At 52.5% G+C, this 20,886-nt stretch overlaps 1 protein-coding gene across 3 annotated transcripts in view; it reads right to left on the reverse strand.

Annotated features, from left to right (window-relative positions):
• ANXA6 (annexin A6) overlaps positions 1–20,886 on the reverse strand; it is a 59,210-nt gene that overhangs the window by 14,075 nt on the left and 24,249 nt on the right. For 2 of the 3 annotated variants that reach the window (XM_037801200.1, XM_037801198.1), the window contains exons 3-19: positions 19,047–19,137; positions 18,268–18,362; positions 17,603–17,716; positions 16,629–16,719; positions 15,616–15,695; positions 13,594–13,650; positions 12,714–12,807; positions 12,188–12,283; positions 10,908–10,966; positions 9,795–9,917; positions 8,596–8,654; positions 6,972–7,050; positions 5,249–5,330; positions 4,011–4,105; positions 3,265–3,378; positions 1,519–1,609; positions 575–654 (exon numbers count right to left, since the gene is read on the reverse strand). In XM_037801200.1, coding sequence (XP_037657128.1) covers positions 575–654; positions 1,519–1,609; positions 3,265–3,378; positions 4,011–4,105; positions 5,249–5,330; positions 6,972–7,050; positions 8,596–8,654; positions 9,795–9,917; positions 10,908–10,966; positions 12,188–12,283; positions 12,714–12,807; positions 13,594–13,650; positions 15,616–15,695; positions 16,629–16,719; positions 17,603–17,716; positions 18,268–18,362; positions 19,047–19,137 — 1,500 coding nt within the window. Of the gene's footprint in view, positions 1–574; positions 655–1,518; positions 1,610–3,264; positions 3,379–4,010; positions 4,106–5,248; positions 5,331–6,971; positions 7,051–8,595; positions 8,655–9,794; positions 9,918–10,907; positions 10,967–12,187; positions 12,284–12,713; positions 12,813–13,593; positions 13,651–15,615; positions 15,696–16,628; positions 16,720–17,602; positions 17,717–18,267; positions 18,363–19,046; positions 19,138–20,886 lie in introns of all 3 variants that reach the window. The other variant, XM_037801199.1, reaches the window with a different exon arrangement.

A 20,886-nucleotide genomic window follows, 5' to 3' on the forward strand; every position in this document is an offset into this window, starting at 1 on the left:
CATTTCACATGAAATCAACACAGTCCTGAAACATCTCATAATTAAACTCCCTACCAAAAAAATAATAACAGTAAGGCAAGGAAAAAAATACAAGCCTAAATACAAGCAGTTGTTGAACAGAAACCAAAAAAGTTTGAGCTTCTGATACTATAGGTACATTTTAATTATTAATCACCATCCATAGATACTATCCGCTGAGCATTATAAACAGAAATAAAATTCTTTGAATAGTTTAAAAAATAATAAAAAGAGAGGGTGAAGGAAGCTTCCTGGTAACACCGAGGAGAAGGTGATCTATATGGCCTTGCACCGAGCTAGAGGCCCAAAGGCCAGGCTGGGGGCCATCAGGGAGGGCTGCCTGGAGAAGGTGGCACCAGGCCAGCTCTGAAGAGTGAACAGGGGAAGGGCACTGCATGAGGCAATCACATTCTCAGAGGTGGGACTCCAAGGAGGAACAGGGAAGACACCTCTACCATTAGGAGTGGGCACCTAACTCCTCTGATCCTTTGGCTCAAGAACCCTTCCCTTCCTCCCAGAAGGAGCAAGCTCTCCTGGGTCTTGTGAATTCACTCACCGTGGCCAGAGAAACGAGGATCCTCTTGAAGTGGCCAGATGTGTCTGAGCTCAGTGCATCCTCCAGGGACTTGTGATAGTCTGAGACAGAGGCGGGGGGGTGTGGGCAGCTGCTGAGCAAGAACTGGGACTGTGGGGGGCGTCGGGTTGGGGGGAGGTGCCTAGAAGCTCAGACTTGAGTCAGAGCAATGTTTCAGGGGAGTGGGGGGCAGCAAAGGAGCTTGCAGTTGTTTCTTGAGGGTGTTTGTTCGTCCTCCTGCTGATTTTGTAGGAAGACGGATGTTCCCATCAATTCAGCACTTTCTCAGCACCCCTTCTGTACTGCCCCAGCTGAGGTCTCATCACATCTCACCTCTACCCTTTGACAGCCTCCTAGGTAGCCTCCCTGTCTCCATTCTCTCTTTCACTTTCCCTACTGCATGCAGATCCTAGACCCAAAAGCACGGCTCTGACCATGTCACTGCCTTGCTCCAAAGTTTCTGCCATTTATAAAGCTGCTCACTTAAAAGGACAAAGGGTAAACACCTTTGACTAATACTCAAGGCCCTTAGAGAATGAAAATATAGGGCCACCTGATTAAAAAATTACTCATAATTTCAGGACAGTGAGAACAGAGACTTAAGCCAAGCATGAGGCCTGTGTGATATGGGGCCCTGTGGGAATGTCCGGGTTGCAGGCCTGTGGAGCTGGACCAGCCCCTCTCCAGTGAGCTGGATGCTCTGGCTCCCCGATCCAGCCAAGCTCCCTTCTAGCTACAGGCTCTGTCTTGCTGGAACCCTTCGGCCTGGATCACCCTTTCTCCCGACCTGGGAGCTTATCAAAGCCTTGTGGAAAGAGAGAAGCGAGACGGGGCAGGGCTGTAGGCTGAGGACGGAAGCTGGGGGCCCTGGCTCTCCCCCCACCCACCTCCCAGCAGTGCCTGGGCCCCCAGCCTCCCACACTCACCCTCCTTATAGGCCTCATTGATGGCCCGGATCTCCCTGTTGTTCCGAGTGGCCAGGATTTCAATGAGAGCACTCTCATCTGTGCCAGCTCCCTAGAATGTCAAGGCAAAGACTATCTCAGTAAGTCCTGACCCCTGAGCAGAGGCCCAAGGGGCACAGGCCAAGGTGATCCCTGCTCCAGAAACCACCCAAGAGGCTGAAGCTCAGGCCAAGGCTCCCTGGGCATTCTCCTCACCCCTAAACCAGAGACCCTGGCACAAGCAGCGCCAACCACACCAGCTGGCAAGATTTCCAGAACCTCCCATGAGAACTTCTTTGGACCAAAATATATATGGGTATATAACTATGTGTGCATAGAAATACATACACGGGTACATATCTGAACATAAATATTTATATGTAAACTTATAAAAATAAAAGGACAGATATCAGAGTGGCAATAGTAGATAATGACTCCAAGTAGCTGAGGGCTCACAGATGATTCCTATTTTCTTCTTTTTTTCTTGTCTGTTTTCTCGTGTTCATAATGAACACATATTATTTTGTCAGAAGAAAAAAGTTTTGTGTTTTAAGGAATAAAACAGGCTACATTTGCTCATATTTGGATTTGATGAGTGATACAGAGATTGATACACATTAGGAATTTTAATGTACTCTCAACTTGCTTTGCCTGGGGAAATTTGAAAATCGGGAATGTTTTTTAAGTCCTCCATCTCCCTTTCACTAGTCTCCTCTGAGTCCTCCAGGGACCAAGAATCCTAGTGGTGTCACGTGGTTGCTGAGACCATGGGCTCAGAGGCAGGAGGCTGGGTCTGGATCCCAGCTCCAGATCCCAGCTCCGCTACCTTGCAGCTGTCACCTTGACAGAGTAACCTGGCCTTGAAGTCTCAGTTTCCTCCTCTGTAAAACAAAGGTGAAGTAAGACCCCTGCCTTGTGCATTGGTGAGACAACAACTGAGCTAACACACTCAGCCCAGGGCTACTGAATGCCCCTGAGAAAGGGCAGCTCCTGTTACAACTGGAGCTTGGGAAGCACAGCAGCTCTGGCAGCAGCCAGGCCAGGACATCATGCACTTTCTTTGCTAATCCTGGGGTCTGATCCATAACAGTGCACCTTCACACTTGAACCTTGCTAATCACTGCCCCCCCCAATGTGAGAAAGGCAGGGATGCTTGTTCCCATTCACAGATGAAGGCACAGAGAGTGCCCAACATCACATAGAGAGCAAGTAGCACAGCTGGCCCTAGAATACAGACTCCAGCTGCTGGGGCTGTCCTTCCAAATCCACCCTACTTCCTCCCTCTGCTCCACAAGGCCCTCTGGCCCCTCACTACTGGGCATGTGACCAAGATGACTCAACCAGACCGAAGGCTGGGACTTTGGCTGGAACTCCTGGGGAGAGAGAATGCTCCTACCTCTGGGGCCGGTGGGACACACAAGCCACTCTGCCCCCTGCCACCACGGGGATTAAGGCTGCCTGAAGGTGATGCTCATGGCACAGCCACAGCCAGGGGAGCCAGAGTCCACACGACATTATCCAAGTCTCTGGATCCAGCCGCACCTAACACCAGCCCTAGCCCCGTACTTTTCAGTTGCAACACCCCCTTTGGTTTTTATGCTGGTTTGAATTGGGTGTGGGAGGGGTTCTGCCAAGGAACTATGACCAAGCCCCTGGGCTGGTGGGGAGTGCTTCTGCCCCCAGGCACCTGCCCTGACAGGACACCACCCTTTGACGCCCACAACAGACCTCCATGGCCTTCTTCAGCTGCTTGGCATCGTAGTGGGCAGGTGGCATCATGAGCCCCAGAATCAGCCGCGCCAGGTCTCCGGAGAGCTCGGACTTCAGGTCAGCCATCAGGTCCTGCAAAGGGCAGAGCCAGGTCAGGCCAACAGAGGCCCCTGCCCACACATGGCCCAGCACAGGGAGAGGACATGGAATGGGGAAGCAGGCTCTGTGCAGATGAGGGGATGGGGGCAGCCTGTGTCTGCCTGGGCTTTTGTTTGATTTATTATTTAGGAAACATCAAAGCGGGTGGAAGGGAGATGAGCTCTCCGTGGAGGCACAGGCAACGAGGGGAAGGGGGCAGTGCTGAAGGAGACTTTCCATCTTGGGGAAACCTGTCAGCTAAGGGCAGGTGCTGCAAAGGTGCAATGGGCTGCTGATCCTCGGCCTTCGAGCCTTGAGGCCAGCTCTCCCCCTGCACAGGGAACTGTGAGAGGCCCAAAGCCTCAACCCAACCACAGGGGCCTTGGCTCTGTTGCATGGAAACAACTCATATCCCAGAGCCTGGCCACCCAGCCATCTCACAGTGTTGCTGGTCACATGGAACTGGGGGACTGGAGAGATGTGTTTGCATGCAGCCCCAGCCCAATGCTGGAGACAGTCAAGATCACATGATCACATGCCCAGCTGTGCGAAGGGGCTGAGACAGGCCGAGCTCCAACAGGGGAGGAGCAGGGATGCGGGGCTTGGGGCCCAGGTTGCGCACCTACCCGGCCAAAGTGAGACTTGAAGGTCTGCCGGATCTGCTGCCGCTGGGCGTTGCTGCGGTGCGTGATGATGTCGATGATGGTGCCCTCATCGGTTCCTGGAGGCACCAAAGCCACCCACCTCAGAGGAAGGCCCGTGGCCCAGCTTGCCCCAAATGCCCACACTGATGCTCTGCCTGCCTGGCTAGACAGCCACGGGCTTCCCCAGCCCCGGCGGGAAACTTGCCTCCGCCACCCGTTTCCTCTGGATTCCCCCCTGCCTTGCTTCTGCCATGTCACCAGATGAAGCAAGGGGACACCTGGGGCAGCAGACAGCACTGGGTTGGGAGCCAGGGCCACCCACCTTGGGCAAGTCCCTTTCCGTTTCTGGGACTCAGTTTCCACGTATCTAACATGAAGTGGCTGGAGTAGGTACTGACAGATCCTTCCAACACTGACAGTCTAATTCCTGTTAGGGACCCTCTGCTCTTTCTCATCAACTCCCAAAAAGTGGGCCATGGGTCCCTCTAACCACAGCAGGCCGACTGGAAGGTATCAGGATGTCACTCCCTGCTTCTTGGATTAATGCCATTGATGCTAAGACCTGGCAGAGTCCTCATCTTTCAAAACATTTTCACACCCATCGCTTTACCTACGCCAGGCAGGTATTATTAATCCCAGGTGGCAGATAAGGAAAATGAGGCCTAGGAAAGGAAGGGACTTAACCTAAGGCCCTGGGGTGGCTGTTGGACAGATGTTGGGAGAGAAGGCAATGGAAACCAAATCCTGGATGTTCTGTCCTGGACTGGACTTTCCGATCACAGGTCCCAGGGCTGCAGGGGTCGAGACCACCCACCCACAGAAGAGCCTCCCACTGACTGGTTCTTCCCACTGGTACCAAATGGAGGATCAACAGAGGGTGCTCCCACCCCAGAACTGGGACTCTTAGATTACAGGGAACACAGTCCTCATTTTATGCCTGGGGCCTCGAAGCTCCAGAGAGGGTGAAAGACTTGCCCAAGAATGCAGGTCTCACGACCCAGTACTTTCTTCCATGCTAGGAGGTTGCTTCTGAAGGGCTGGGGAGCACCATGGTCTCTGGGAATGCCCTTATGAATCCTCTTGTTCCCCCTCACCATACTCAGGGAGCCAGGAGCTTCTGTGAACTCAGGAGGAAGTCCTTCCCATCCTGTAGAGCCTGGTTTGAGACCTCACCCCTTTACTCTCTGCCCAGCCCCTGACAAACCTGCTGTCCCCCTTACCAAGGCCCTTCATGGCTTTCCGCAGGGCTTTGGCATCTGCGTCAGGGTTGAAGTTATTCGCCGGGTGCACAGTTCCCTTCAGCTGCGAGAAGCAGTAAGAGACTCAGCAGGTGTCTGGAGGCCCCCCGGGGGCCAGGCCAAGTGAGGGGCATGCAAGACGGGAGCTTTCCCAGTGAACCCCAAACCAAGCAGCTTGGGGGAAAGAGGCAAGGGTGAAGGCACAGCAGAGAGAGCCCCTGCCCTAGAGCTGAGAGAGAAAGTAAGAGTCCCCGGGCCTGGGAACAGGGCAAGTGAGGGGCAAGGGAAAAGTGGTCAAGCTCCTGCCCCAGGAGCCAGCTCTGTCCTGGCTCCCGTGTGGCTGCCTATTCCCCTGGGGCCTCCCCAACCCCTCTGAATCCTGCCCTGTCTCAACAGCCCACTGCCTCTTAAAGGGCCACTTCCTCTGAGATACCAGAACAGGGCCTCCCAAATTTCAGCTGCTACTGGATGACCTTCACAATGTTTTCCATATTTCCATATTTTATTTCTTAATATTTTCACTTAATCCAACTTCTTTTTTACTTAAATGTATTCACTTGGAAATGTATTTAAAAACTGCTTAAGGGCAAGGATTTTAATCCAGTTTGTCCACTGATACATCCCAAGAGTGCCTGGCACACAGCAGACACTCAAAAAATAATTGTAAGTGAATTAATGAATGAAAATAATTTAAAAACACCATCATGAATAGAGAATCAGTATTGTGTGCCAAAAACAAATGATAATCCATTAAAATAAGTGTAATAAAAACAAAATCATGTTGCTAAATATTGCTACGTTTCCTTAATGCCATTGCCTGTGAAAGGCTCTGCACTTGAAGCTACCTTTCTCTTAAGGAAAAGGAAAATCAGAGAGTGTTGCAGAGATGTCAGAGGAACAGTAACACCAAACCGAGGCTCTCTCTTCGACATAACCAGAGGAGTTGATGAAATTGAAACAAGAATCAATTTTCACTATGTGAGATTCAGTATGAACACCCTGTCAGTCTTCACCTAAATTAAACGGGCTGCTCATATAAATTAAGATCATCTGCAGTGGTGGTCCCTGCCCTATAATTTGGGAAACACTGTCCTGGAACACCAGAGCTCAAGGACTGAGATCACCATGTCCAACATTCCCACTTGGCAGACGGAGACGTAGAGGCCCAGAGAGGGGTGGGGAGGTGGCAAAGGCGGCACAGCAAGTAACGAAGAGAATCCAAGGTTCCACACTCCTATGTGACCAGGGCTACCAGCCCTGGGAATGGTTTGCCCAGGGATTTTTGTGAAAACTGTCCTTCCCGTCCTTCATGGACCCTGAGTCTGTGCATGCTCAGGAAAACCTTGAATCCTCCCGGGCACCCACTTTGGGGTACCCGTCTGTTCTCAGCTTTCATGCCTCCAAAGCCCAACCCTTGGACTTAGGTCGGGGTAGCCCCTCCGTGGAACCAGCCAAGTCTCCATTAGCCCCATTAATTAACAGTTAATGGGCCAGAGCACTGCCCAGCGTGTTAGAAGTTAATGCAGGAATCAGACGCCCCCACCCCCATTCTTCACTCCAGGGGAGAAGCTTTAGCTGTGAGAAACCATGTCTCAGGTTGGCCACCAGGGGGCAGCTGGGTGCCAACCAGAGCAGCAGGAAGGTGCGAGCAGAAGAGTGGAAGCTTGTGGTCAAGAGGCCAAGCAGGAAGTGGGGAGGGTCTGACCTCGACTCGGGCCACTGCACTAAGCTCCCACATCTGATAGGCCACCTGCGCTGCCTCCGGGAAGAACTGGCCAGCAGCACTGGAATGGAGGGGCAGGGTGAGGAGAGCACAGGAGGGAAGGTCATCTTGGGCAACACTCCCATCTGGCAAGTCCCCAGCACACGCAGACAATACACGGACATGCACACACACGGGGTAACCCCCAGGCCCACCCAAACCTACACTCATGCCATAGAGAGACAGACAGTCACCAAACCAAGACAGATGGATGGAAATTCACCCAGACACTCATATTCATTCCTCCTGACCCCCCAGGCGGTTGTGCTCTCCAACATAGAAAGAAAGGAGATGCAAAGGTGTCTGGAAATGAGAGGTGGAGGTGGGAGAACTGGGGTTCAGAGAACAGTGGGACCACTTGAGGGCAGGCAGTAGAGAAGGAAAGGACACAGTGAATGCATGCATGTGCATGTGTATGCACACACAAACAGTGGACCATCCAGAGAGCCCCACCTTAAAAGACCCCCTACCCTCTTATGAGACTCTCTGCAGTGCAAGGGGTCCAAGCAGGACAGGGTTTTTCCAACCCTTCAATGTCCCCTTTCTTCCTTATAATTTGAGGGATTTCTGTCCAAACAGGTCAATGTGCAGTCTATGAGCATGTCATCTCCACAACTCTTCCCCCAGAGCTCCTGAATTTACTGGGGGCTCGGTGAATGCCTGCTGAACTGAATGAGCTGACTCGGCCCCTATGGCACTTAGCAAAGTTTAATAGAAGGTTCTCCTAGTCCTTACTCAGCAGGCTCCTGATAAGCCCCAGAGACAGGAAATCAGAGCACCCAATTCTCTTCCTGGAATACAAATCTGGTCAAGTCACACCCCATTTCATCTTTCCAGTGGCTCCCTACCACCCTTAGGAGAGGTGCATATACCATAAAGAGGGCCCCGGGCCCAGCCCACCTCCCCACCTCATCTCCAGACCCAGGCTCCACAAAAGGGCAGCCTTGGGTATGTAAATGAACCAGCTGTTCTTCTCATCTCTTGGCCTCTGCTGAAGGCTATTTCCCCCGTCCAGAGCATTCCTCCTCCGACCCTCTACCTCCTCCTCCTTGGGACTTTCTCAAAAGGGCCTCCAGTCTGGGTTGCTGACCCCATATCGTACTTTCAAAAGTCCTGTCATAGGACTGCCCCACAGTGGTCCGTATGTCCTTCTGGACTGTAGGTGCTGCCCCAGTGTTGGCACACCGAAAAAGCCTAATACAAACATGCCGTATGAGTTGGCAGAGCAGGGATTTCTATTTTTCCCACTTAACAGCTTTTAGGTAGAGGAGCCTGGATCCTCATATTCTGATTCCTGGTCCAAGAGCCCAGGCTGCCTTTCCAAGTTCACAAAAATAGACATCTCTGCAGGCAGGAGGCCACACTCATGTTCAGACACAGACACACAGACACACAGAACCACAAGAACAAGAGATAGCAGCAAAGGCCTCCTTCCACCTGCACGGCAACCCTGGCCCACAGGAATCCCCAGGCTCATCCAATCCGTCCTGGGATGAGAGCCAGGAGACTCCTGCCAGGCCACCTCCTGAGGCCACGCCCTCCAGCCCGGGGCCAAGAAGCCACTTACTCATCATCTCCCCCACACAGCTTCAGCAGAGCCTTCTTGTACTCGCCAGAGGTATCATTCTGGGGAAAAAGAAAGAGGAAAGTTTATCTCTCACACAGCCCTGGCTTCTCACAGCCCAAACGGGAAGGCTGACCACTTACTCATAGCAGAAACAACTCTCCCCCTTTCTGGAGGTGGCTGAGACCAGCAGGTAGTGGTCTCAGGAAAATAATTAACAACTGGCTCTCAGGGAGTAAAGGACAAAGAAAGGAAGTCCTGCTATGTAGCATTTGCCAATTTCCCTGGTGTAAATACTTCCAACCACGGACAATTTCAAGCTACCAATGTGACTTCACTGAACATGAAGTTGAGAAGAGATGCTCACTGCTCTTCTCAGCCAGTGCAAGCTGGCTCTAGCACACCACTGCCACCAAATAATCCCCAGCACAGCCATCTCAAGTGAAATATTCCATGAAATTAGGGGTTCCAAGAACAAAAATGCTGGGAAATGCCAAAATCAAACAAAGAAACATTTGATAAATGTGGCATATTCTATCTCTCTCTTGGAGCTTTATAATGTACTTCAAAATATCAAAGGCCATGAGTTCTATGGTAAAGAAACAGGTCTATCTTGGTTTATTCTAATTCTTCCAAACTTATTTTCCCATGAACATTTTCCTATGAAAATTCCTCTTTGAAAACACACTTGGGGGAACATAGCTTGAACCTCTTTGCTGTCGCCTTTATAAAGCTTCCTCTTTACTCATCCACAAAAAGGCGGGGAAATCAAATTTACATCTGTCTCTCGGCAAAGCCTCACGAGCTGGAGGTCCCAAAGCCATGAGTGGCTGGGCCCAGGGCTGAGGGCTCCCACGTGACTCTCCTATATGTTCCTCGATGTTCCCTTTCCTTCCGGGGACTGGGAACTCCCCCCGCCCTCAGGACGGTGACCTCATCATTCATGTGGACTGCATGCCCTCCACGGCCAGACCCTGGCCTCCTCTTTGGGCTCAGCCCCTCCCACAAGCCCCCCCGACACTTGCATTCTCCATGAATCTCCTTAAGTTCCTTCAATGTGCTACAAGGCAGAGGCTCCTAGAATTTCCATGAGACTCTCAGCTTTCCAGGGCAGTCACTTTCCTCGTGGAAGTGGTTCCCAGGCCCTCTGTCTTGTGTGAAAGCTCCCTGTCCCTGTCTTTAGCCCCATTCGCTCCACTGACCTTGATCATGCTGTAGAGGGACTTTTCATACTTGGTCCGGAATATCTCACGAATGTCGAGCATGTCCAGCTCACTGCGGGTGACCATGATGCGGATCAGCGTGTTGTCCCGTGTCCCCAGGCCCTGGAAGGGAAGTGGGTTTGAGAAATGCAGCCTCCATAGTGGGCTGGAGTGTGGGCAGCCACCAGCTTAGTCAAAAATACTATTTTCCATAATAATAGGTTAAAATTAAGAACAAAAGGAGCAGAACATTGCCACTGCCTTTGAAGCTCCATATGACCTCCCTGCTCTTATTCTCTTCTTCCTCCCGTCCTTGATTTTATCATTTTACCATAAGTTTCAATAGCTAAGCAATATTCTATTTAGGTTTGCACATTTTGGCCCTCCATAGATATGCCAGCGTGTATTTATTTTTCCCTGCTACTCTTGATGGACATTTGGTGGTTTCCAGTTTCTTCCTGATACAGATAACACTGCTTTGCAGTCTTACAAACACATGTGTGCAGACAACACCTCTCTAGGGCAGAGCTGCCAACCTTGCTGGGGCAGGCTGGATGGAGATGGGCTGCAGTCTGCTTTGCCCTTTTGGTATGGCCAAGGAAGACCCAAGCTCCTGGGCCCTAGGCCTCCAGTGCCAACAACTGCATTCATTTACCCAGCGTGCCACAGAAATGCCATCAATTTCCCTGTGTGCCTGTGTGTAAAATACTGGGAAGCACCATTGTTGGATGCACACCCAGAGTGGAACTGCTGGGTCACGGGGATGTCTCATCTGACAACACCCCAGTGTTTTCCAAAGTGGCTGTTCTACATGTACTCTGTATTAACATTCCAGTTAGCTAACATTTTAAAGAGTCAGGCTGCCAACCCATGCAGCTGATGGATGGTGCAGGCTGTCACTGCACCCTCTGATCAATCATGAGGCTGGGGCAGGTGTTTGGGTGGGTGGGTGTGTGCATCCCTAGCCTTGGGACACAGTGCCACCACTGGAGTTAGCCCTGTCGACTCTTTGGCCAGCAGACCCCCAAGGACTTGGTAAAGAATCCAACAGATATGTGGGTGTGGGCAGAGACCCCCTCCCCCAACCCCACTCAAATCAACTCTTCCACTCACCTTCATGGCCTTGAAGAGCCTTTCGGCAAAATACTCCGGAATGCTCCGGATACATTTCACTGGAAAGAGAGAAGGGGAGAGTAATTCCGGCTGCCTCAGAAGGGGGATAGGGTGGCCTGACATCTTGTTTCTATTCCTTGGGGGTCCCCTAAGTCAAACTCAACAAGAACCTTGGCTGCCCCGGCAGTCCACAGCCTCAGAGCACCCCCAGGCCTGCATCTACTTTTACCACAGGCCCATGTGACAAAGAGATCAGGAAATGGGCCTGCTGAGATCGGGGTAGTGCATCTCAAAGACCCACTTTATCCTTCCAGTCCCGTTTGGGCTTCACAGAGAACAGTGCCAGGTGGGTGGTGGGGGAGGGGGTGGAGGTAGGGAAGGTGTTTCTCGAGATCCTGCTACGCCACCAAGGTGTTTGCAGTGGAATCACTCTGGCACCAGCTTGCAGAACAGGCCAGACCCTGACTATTTGAACTAGGGCTGGCAGGGGATGGCTTTGGGAGGGAAAGTGAGGCCTGGGCTGTGGCTCTACTCTGCCTACAACTTAAGTCATCACCCACATTTCACACACACACAATCACAATCACACTGGGACATACTGACTCAATGCCAAACTTGCAAGGCCCATGTCCTCCTCCATCCTGTTTACCTAATGAGGAAACTGAGGCCCTGCAAGGAGAAATGGCTCACTCCACATCAACAGCAGACTTGGGGGAAGCACTAGTGGGGGTCATTTGGTATAGGAGTTGAGTGCACAGGCTTTGGTGTTGGACAGTCCTGGGTTTGATCATCAACCTGTTGGCTCCTGGCATCCCTCATGCTCAGGGTGCTCCCAATTCATTATAAAAAACAACCCCTTGGGCAAGTGACTTGGCCCCTCTGCGACTCGGTTTTCTTGTTTGTGAAACGGAGACAATGGCAGTGCCCACTCCTGGCTCTTTCACAAGATTAAACAAGACAATGCGTGTGTTTAAACTCAGCGCAGCGCCTAACAGTCTGCTCTCATGACTCCCATCGTCCCAACCTCTAGTTTGGCATTCTTTCTCCCTCACCACATTGTGGAAAGGAGTGGGAGGAAGTTGGCATCCGAGGCTCCACTCCCTTCCCTTCCCTGGCCTTGGCCATGCTGCCCTGGCTAGGCCTTTAGAGTCACCAGCCATCTCGCTTTCTCTCCCCCTCTTCATACCCTACAATTTCCTTCTTCCATTCTCGGCCCCTTGTTCCTGGGCCAGTATCCCAGAATCCCTTGAAATCCCTGGGAATGTAACGTCAGGACGTACCCACGGCCAACATTAGCTTCTCAAAGTCGCCAGACAGCTCCCCTCGGATGCTGGCTTCGATCGGCTTCCCTGTGGTCTTCAGGTACTCATCAAACACTGAGTGGGGCAGGGAGACAGGGATGTCTCAAAGTGCCCCCCAAATACTGAGAAGAAACAGGAACTTCAAAAGGGGATGGGGCAATGGCCAGGACATGACCGCCAAGCATAAAGCTAGGTCTGGTACTATACTCAGGGGTCGGGTGGGGGTGTCGTGCATATGCGGGCATAACGAGGATGTCAGTGAGGGACTGGGTACCCCACTCCCCAACAGCAAGACAGGACTGTCCTTAGAAGGAAGGACTGAACATCTTGTTAATACTCAGGACTAGGACTATACAAACCACTGTAATAAAATCAGGACTAGTATTTGAATTCAATAAAGATGAAGTAGTTACTGTGCTCCATTAGTAGAAAGGAAAATGAAAAAGGAGCGAGGAATTCTTGGCAAAACCCAGGGGAAAAGCTGTAGGTCTTCTGTGGAGCTTACCCAACCGAAGATGCTGCTTGCTACGATTTCCCAAGATGTAAATGAACTGGGCTTCATCTGTTCCCCATTTCAGTTCCCCCGCCTCATATAGGTCCTGGAGGGGAAGAGGTGGGACTTAACTGAAAAAGGAAACCTCAGGGGAAACAGGATTTAATGGCCTGGTCACTCAGAACTGCTGCTTGACCCCTGAACATACCAGGAACTGCTAGCCTCAGAACCTCTGCATATACCCAGTATGCCTTCCTCCCTTTCTCTCTGGGGAACTCCTACTCAATTGTCAAGGCCCAAGTTAAAATTCCCATCTTTTCAAGACTGATGACCCAGGTAGAGATCCCTTTCCTTCCCTCTCTGTTCTAGGTTCCCACAGCTGTTTCCTTTGTAGCTTTGATCCTACTGTCCATTATACTGATGTCTTTCTATGCCTGTCTCTGCACCATGCAGGGGCTCCTCAGGACAGGGACTACGCCTCCCCATTCTCTGAATCTGCCCCTGCAGTGGGCCTGGCTCATAGCAGGTGCTCAAGACACCTGTGATGGATGGCGTTATCGATAGAGAAGGTTCTCCCAGTACTGTCTGATTTTGTTCATCAGTGATTCTCCAATGCTTAGCAGAGCACCTGGCATATAGCAGGTGTTCAATAAATATTTGTTAACTGAATGGATAAATGGAACAAATGAGGAAAGCTCCAGAACATACATCTCACTGGCTCTACATATGTTATGTGCATAACTGAAAGTTAACTTGAATCCTTTCTTCAACAAAACATTGAATAAATGATAGCTGTGAATTATGGTATTTGACACAAATTACTTTACCTCCAGCCCTACCCAGGGTCCCCAACCTCTCCCCTCTATCAAGCAAGGCTCTGGTGCTTGCTTACCTGGACGTCTTGTTGCACCAAGTCCTCGCTCACCACATCGTCCTTCTCCCTGGTTCCCTGGGCAGGGAGACACGAGTACATCTTTCAAATGCCACAGAACCAGGGGGGAAGGCTTGCATGCCAGTTATGGCCCAGAGGTGTGTCCAGGGACAGTGACATGTAGCTGCCACTGGATGAAGATCTCAGCACTAGTTTCAGGGGATTCAGTGTCCCGCCTGCTTGCCCCTCCCTTCATCCTCGGGGCTGGGAGCAAACCAGGGAGCCCTGAGGTTAATCAGGGTCCCTCGAGGTGCCTCTATCCCAGAGGAAGTCAGAGCCTGGGATGGAGAACACCTCTGAGGACAGGGCCCTGCCACAGGTCCTGACACTGCCCAGGACACCCCCAAGACTGATACCACAGGGGAGAAGGGCCAGCCTGTTTGCATTCTATCAGGGACTCCCATGCCCTAACCCAAAGAATCCAGCAATGAGGAGCTGGGACTTGGGCCCTGAGGTCTGAGCTCACAAGAGACTCAGGCACCAGATCCCGCCAGAGCTTCTCTTGCTCTGCCCACCCTCAATACCCCATCTGACGGGAGGCTTTGGAAGAGGAAGATCCTCAAAGGGAACAAGGACAAACGACACTGGGCTCCTTGCTTATGTGGGTGGAGGTCTGTGGCTGGCCTGGCTGGGTTTCTGCTCCATCTCTTCCTTCCCCAGGATTATGGGTTAATGGGTCTCAAGCCTTCTGGGTTCTCTTTGGGAATGGGCACGAGAAGGTAGAGCTGGCGGGCTTACTATTTGTGGCACATCACTGTCTCTTGATGTTAGAAGCTGGGGTGGCAACATCCTCAACTCCATGATGCTGGACCCCAATTAGGGCATTTCTGTGGCTCACAGGCAGCCACAAGATGCCAAGGGCCCAAGAGAAAAAGATAGGATCATGGGATGGGACCCTCCTCTCCAGAACAAACAGCTTTGCAAATGGCGGCAAAGGTCACACCGCAACTCCCTCCTGATAATTTCCCTAGCTGCTTAATATGGGATGTGGGTTATCCGAGTGATGGAGGAAGAAAAGGGGAAGGGGTTGGTGTAGAAGCCAGAGCATGGGGAAGGGAGGCCATGGCTTAACTTACACACAAAGCTCCATAAAGGTGTGATGCTTGGACCTGGACTTGCGTCCTCTCCACGCCTGCTCCCAGCGTCCCTGTGGCCAGATTCCCACAGGGCCAGGCAGGTAAAGCACACAGCAAGGGGACCAGCCTGGGACGTGTGCTCCTGACCAAGGCTGTCAGGCAGGGATGCAGGCTGGCTGCAGCTAGAATGGTCAGTCATTCAAAAGAATCCAGAAATGTGCATCTTTCTGCATTATCTCCCTATCTTAAAAAATTACCAATGAACTCAACGTTTTGTTTATTTTGAAACACTGTGCACAGGAAAACAAAGGAAAAAAATGCAGATTGGCAGGCTGAATTCAGCCATGGACAGCAGCTGGCAGCCTCTTGACAGTGTCTTTTTTAGAAACTCCTTGGGTGGGGTGGGAGGAGGGAGCAGGGCTGAGAGGTGGGAAATGCAATGCAGGCAGCCCCCACAACGCCAGGCCCCCGCATCGCCAAGCCCCTGCTGCTGTCCTCAGGCAACTGTTGCGGCTGGAGGGGGACACAGAAAGGAGGGGAAGGGGCATGTGTGGAGAAGGTCATGGGAGAGGATATTCCTGGGCACAAGAGGGGAGAGATGTGTGCGAAAAGGAAGGTCAGGTCACCTGAATGAACCTGCCTACACAAAGCAGGTGACATGAATGGGGCCCCTGGACTCTCATTCTACACCCAGGTGAGCCACAGAGAAACAGTCCCAAAGCCCGGAGGATAAATGGGCAGCGGGAGGGATGGGAGGAGAGGACTCCACACCCGAGGAGCCATCCTGGTGCCCCTCACAAGCCCCCTGTCTGGGGCAGCAGAGAGGAGGGTGCAAGGAGGAAGTCCTCCACCTGCACTCTGGTAGTGAGCTCTGAGGAGGTTCTCGGGGCCCCCGAGGTAGACCCACCTGGAGCAGGACCACGAGCATCTTCTGGAAGTGGCCAGAGGTGTCACCAGTGATGTCAGCCTCCAGGTCCCGCTCATAGGCTGCAGGGAAGGAACACAAGCTCTTCTTCCATCCCCAGGCAGCCCCGGAGGCCCAGGTCTCTGCTACCCCACACATGACCAGATATCTGTTATAAACCCCAGAGCCAAGCCACACGACCTCCGTGGCAAGCTCCAGGGTGGACGCCCAGTTCTTTGCAGTGACCCAGGACGTGATGAAATGGAGCCTGTCCTCTTCTCTCTTCCCTGCCCTGTACCACCCTACTCTGGGTTCCATCACCTCTCACTGGTCAGTGGCTACAGCCTTCTGACTGTCCTCTCTGCCTCTGCTCGTACTTCCTCTCCAATCCACAGCAACAAGGGTGACTGTCTATATCCCATATCTGATCAGAACACTCCTCTACTTCCATGACCTTAGCATAAAACATTGTCTCTCCACCTTGGCCCCCAAGGCACTGGGTGATCCTGCTCTGCCCTCCGCTTCTCTAGCCTCAGACCGGCTACCAGGCTCATTCCTGCCGCAGGGCCTTGGGACCTGCTGTTCCCTCTGCCTGGAAGAGTCAACTCTCCTCTTTCTATATGTAATTGGCTCCTGCCCACCTCTTCCTGAGACAGGATTTCCCTGATCATCTGTTTGAAATCAGTCTTCCCTAGCTAGCCTGTCTCTCTCACAATTGTGTTTGTTTTCCTTCACAGCGCTTCCCACAGTTGTCATCATCTCACACATCTGTTCAACTGCTTGTTGTCTGTCTCCCTTGTTTGTCTGTAAGCTCCACGAGGCAGGAATTGCAGCAGTTTTACCCACTGTCCTATCCCCAGAACCTGGCACAGTGCCCAGTACAGAGCAGGTGCTTATTGGATGGATGGATGGATGACAGGACAAGAAGGAAGGATGATAGTCTCGGGGTCCCTGCCCATGTGATTGCCCTTGTTTTGTGTGTGAAGATCCTGAGGGGCCCCTCCTGCCCAACTCACCATCTTTGTATGCTGCTACCAGCTGGTGGATCTGCTCGTTGGTCCGGGAAGCCAAGATCTCAATGAGGCACTTCTCGTTGGTGCCAATGCCCTGGGAGAAGAGAAGCAGCACACGCAGGTCAGGGGCTGGGCTGGGAGGCCCTTAACCATGGGTCAAGATCCCCAAGTGGCCAGCGCTATGGCTGCCCCAGCACTTGGGGTGCAGCCCTGCCACAGCTCTTAGTCATGCTCTGTGACTTTGCACGAAGAACCTTTATTTCTCTGGGCCTCAACTTTCTCATCTGTAAAACAGAGAAGATACTAATTGCTCCGCCAAATTCATGGGGAGAATGGCGAGGCAATAATCTCTCACCCTGCTAAGTGCATCAGTTTAATGAAATGAATTCTTGCTTAATAGCTCATCTCAGGCCAAGATCATAGCACTTTATCTCTCCCCGGAGGGCAAGCCTCTATGTCAACCAGAATGAGCTACACCTTATTCTGAACGTATCTTCAGAAACTCTCCTGCCATTTCCCCCCCAGCCTAGAAGGACCCTGCCACTCCACCAACTAAATCCTCCCAACTGATCCTCTCATTCTCTAAGAAGCCCTCTCAGGCCACCCCAGTCTTGCCCCCCACCCCCACCTCCCTCAGCACTCCCCTTGGCCTTTGGCGTGTCAGACACAATTTGACTCTACATTCTTAGATCCTGCGTCCTCAGGACTCTGAGCTCCTGGTGTGTGAACCAAAGGCTACTGCTCGGAGAGTCTGCCTCACACCAGCATATGGCCACATCTGTCCCAGTGGAGGACACCTTGGCACCCCTCTGGGGTAGGGTTTAGGCCAACTGCCTCCTGAAGCGGGGCCCATCAGCTGGGTGGGTGCAGGGCTCACTGCTGAGACAAGCATGCCCCCGTTAACCAACCCCACCCCCAACACACACACATACACACACACACACACACACGCACGCATATGCATCCATGCTTCTTACCGAGATGGCATCTTTAATTTCTTTGGCATCACAATAAGCAAGTGGCTTCATCAAGCCCACAATCAGTCGTTCAAACTTCCCAGTCAGCTCATACTTCAAGTCAGCAATGAGGTCCTGGGGAGGGAGGGGGTGGAACAGTAACTATAATGACAAGAGTGACACTTAACGAGCACCTTCTCTGCACAGGCCCTGGGCTGAGTCACCGGGCATCACTGTTACTCTTAGAGGCGAGTACCATTATCAACCCTAAGGAATGGGCCTAGAGATGTCAGGTGACTTGTCGAAAGTCACATGGCTGGAAAGCAGCTGTGCAGGAGGGGAGAGCACGTCACTGTGCCTCTCCCTCCCCGCTATTCACCTGCTCACTTGTTTGCTGTTCATCTCTGCCCCTACCTGAATCCACAAGGTGGAGACTGCCCCACCTTTGCTGCCAATGCAGCCTGAACACTCAGCCCAGTGCCGATCAGACGCCGGGTGCTCTAGACAAATCTGCGGCAGAATGAGACCTGACTGGGGAGAAGAAAAAGAGCAGGGAAGGCCCTCAGGGGCAGAGGTGTCAGCACAGAGGCAGACCTGGAGTGAGGTACTCGGGAAAGAACCTGAAGGAGCAACCAAGGGAATGAAATCCCGCCCCCCCCCACCTGCCCTCCGGTTGCCGTGGCTACCTTGCCATAGAGGGACTTATAGTGCTGGCAAATCTCCTGCCTCTGCCTGTTACTCCGGGAGGTGATCAGCTCCAGGATGGCCTCCTTGTCACTGCCTGGAAGAGGGGAGGGCACCGTCAGCCTATAATACCCTGCCTCCAGGAAGCCCACCAGGGCTGCCCCCCCCCCTGCCCTGGACACAGCTTTGCCACTCCCAGCGGTCCTCTCTCTGAGCCTTCTGCTCACAACATCACAGTGTCAGGGTGGGAAGGGGGGATCCCACTGAGAGGGACCATAGCACCCAGAATATCTGAGCTCCAGGGCCCCCTGCTCCAGCTCCTCCTTGCACAGATGAGGAAACTGAGGCCCAGAGAGAGGCAAGGCCTCACCAGAGGTCTCACAATGAATCTGGCTTAGAAAAACCCAGGCGTCCTTAACACCCAGCAAAGGGCTCTTTCAACCACAGGAATAATAAAAGAGAATCATAAACACCAAATTCAGGGTAGTAGTTACCCCAAGAGGAAAGGGGGAGTGATGTTGTTGGGAGGGTACCAAGGAGGTTCCAACTAGTCTGAAGCCGTATTTCCTAAGGGTGGTAGGTTTGAGTGAAGCTGGTATTTTTCTTTAAGCTTCTTGCTTGCCTGAAAATGTTTATTATAAAATTATTACAGACAATAAAAAGGGGTGACAAAAGAGGAGTATCTCTCACTCCCCCATCCCCACAGGCTTTGGGGACCACTCCCAGCCCTGAGGACTCCTGCCCCCTGTGGGCCCAGTTCCTGTGGCTGCCCAGCACCCACCGAAGCCCTTCATGGCCTTGTACAGAGCCTCGGCATCCTGGCTTGGGTCGAAGCTCGGGAAGTCGCAAATGGAGCCGCGGTAATTGGCACCCTGTGGAGACAAAAGCAGAGGCTGAACTGCCAACCCTGACCTTGGACGACTCCCAGCCCCAACCTGCACTCCTGACCCAGGCCACAGGCTGAGTCCCGCCTGCGCTCGCTTCCCCTGTAAACCTGAGCAGCTGCTGACTGCGTAAACCCTGGGGAAGAGTGTAGATGCCTCACCCCATCCCACCTGCTGAAACCTGCTCAAAGGACAGAGCCATTGCCCCAAGGGAGCGTGGCTCGGCCGAGGCCCCCAGACTGCACCACTTTCCATAGGTCCCAAGAGAGGGTTTAGAAAGCATGGCTGGGTGCAGGGGATGGAAACTATCCTTGCCAGAGTAACAAAAGCCCCTTGCATTTTTATGGCACTTTACAGTTTACAAAGTCCTTTCATCTCCAATAATGTGATTATTTTAGCAACCTGCAGAAGCACTTAAAATGGTTTCTATCACAGAGATGAAGAAACCAAGCCCAAAGAAAGGAAGCGACTTGCTGGAGGTCACACAGAACCCAGGTCCCTCCCTGTTCCCCTCTGCTCTCCAGCTCTAGAAACCTTGCAGCTGCCAGCTAGTGAGGTGGGGTCCCGGACCCCGAGCACCTTCAGGCTCAATGCCAACACAGGCTGCTGCCCCTCTGAGCTCAGGGAACTGAGCTGGGAACTGGAGTCTGGGGACAAGCTGTTTTGGTCCTTGGGGGGAGGGAAGAAGGGACAGAAAGCCAGAGGATCTCAGACATCGAACCTGAATGCACAATGGAGCTGGTTCACAGAGAAGTCTGATATGGGTCAGGTAGGAAGCACTGATAAGGATGGTGGGGGTGGAGGGGTGGGGAGACCCGGAGAACAGCTGCAGAGAGCTGGGATGCCAGGGCCCAAGTCACTGAGCACGTAGCACGGTGCCAGGGTACTTAATCTGTGCCAGGCTCAGTGCTAAGGCTGAATGTCCAGGGAGAAATAGGACCCAATCCCCATCCTTCACGAGCTCCAGGCTCAGTGGAGGCGAGAGATGAGCACACAAATTACCATAAATACCCTAAGACAGAGGCAAAATAATGTGGGAAGACAGCAGAGGCTGATTCCAGTGAGGGGAGGGAACCAGGAAAGTCTTCACGGAAGAAGGGGGCAGGCGGGGTGGCCCACATAAACCAGGCATTTCAGGAGTAGCAGCTGGACAGACGGAGAGAGCCATCTCCTGTGCCTCCCAGTGCCTGCCTCGCTCCTGGCCAAGCATCTGGCTATTCTTTTGTTTATGTCTGCAAAGCAGGCACTCGGAGGCATGCGATATGGGTGCAGAGTGGCTATTTAAAGTTCCAGCAGCCAGTGACCAGAAAGGGACACGTCCTCTTCCCACCAGCCATGAATCCCCTGCAACCTGATCACACCCCTGGGCAGGGAGGAATGAGAAACACAGTCAACTGCCCAAACCAGGGCAACTTGTAAGAAGCACCATGAGCACTGGGCAGCAGCTTTACTGCCAGAGCTTCTCTCTGCCCTACTTCAGGCTCCAGGCACTGGAGCCTGAGAAATAAATCCCTGCTGACTACACCACCCAGTGCAGGAAGTCCGATGCAGAGACCCGGGAGAGCAGATACCAGGTCTGCCCCGTCCATGGCCATATCCCCAGTTCTCAGCACAGAGACTGATAAAAGGAGGCCCTCAAGAATCTGTCCCATGGATAAATGAACAGGAAGACAGAACAAGTGGAATTTTACTTCCAAATTACTCTGCATTTCTCTCAGTGATCTCAGGCCAGTGACA

Source organism: Choloepus didactylus, chromosome 13 (assembly GCF_015220235.1).
Source record: "Choloepus didactylus isolate mChoDid1 chromosome 13, mChoDid1.pri, whole genome shotgun sequence".
In the NCBI taxonomy this organism is placed as follows: Eukaryota; Metazoa; Chordata; class Mammalia; order Pilosa; family Megalonychidae; genus Choloepus; species Choloepus didactylus.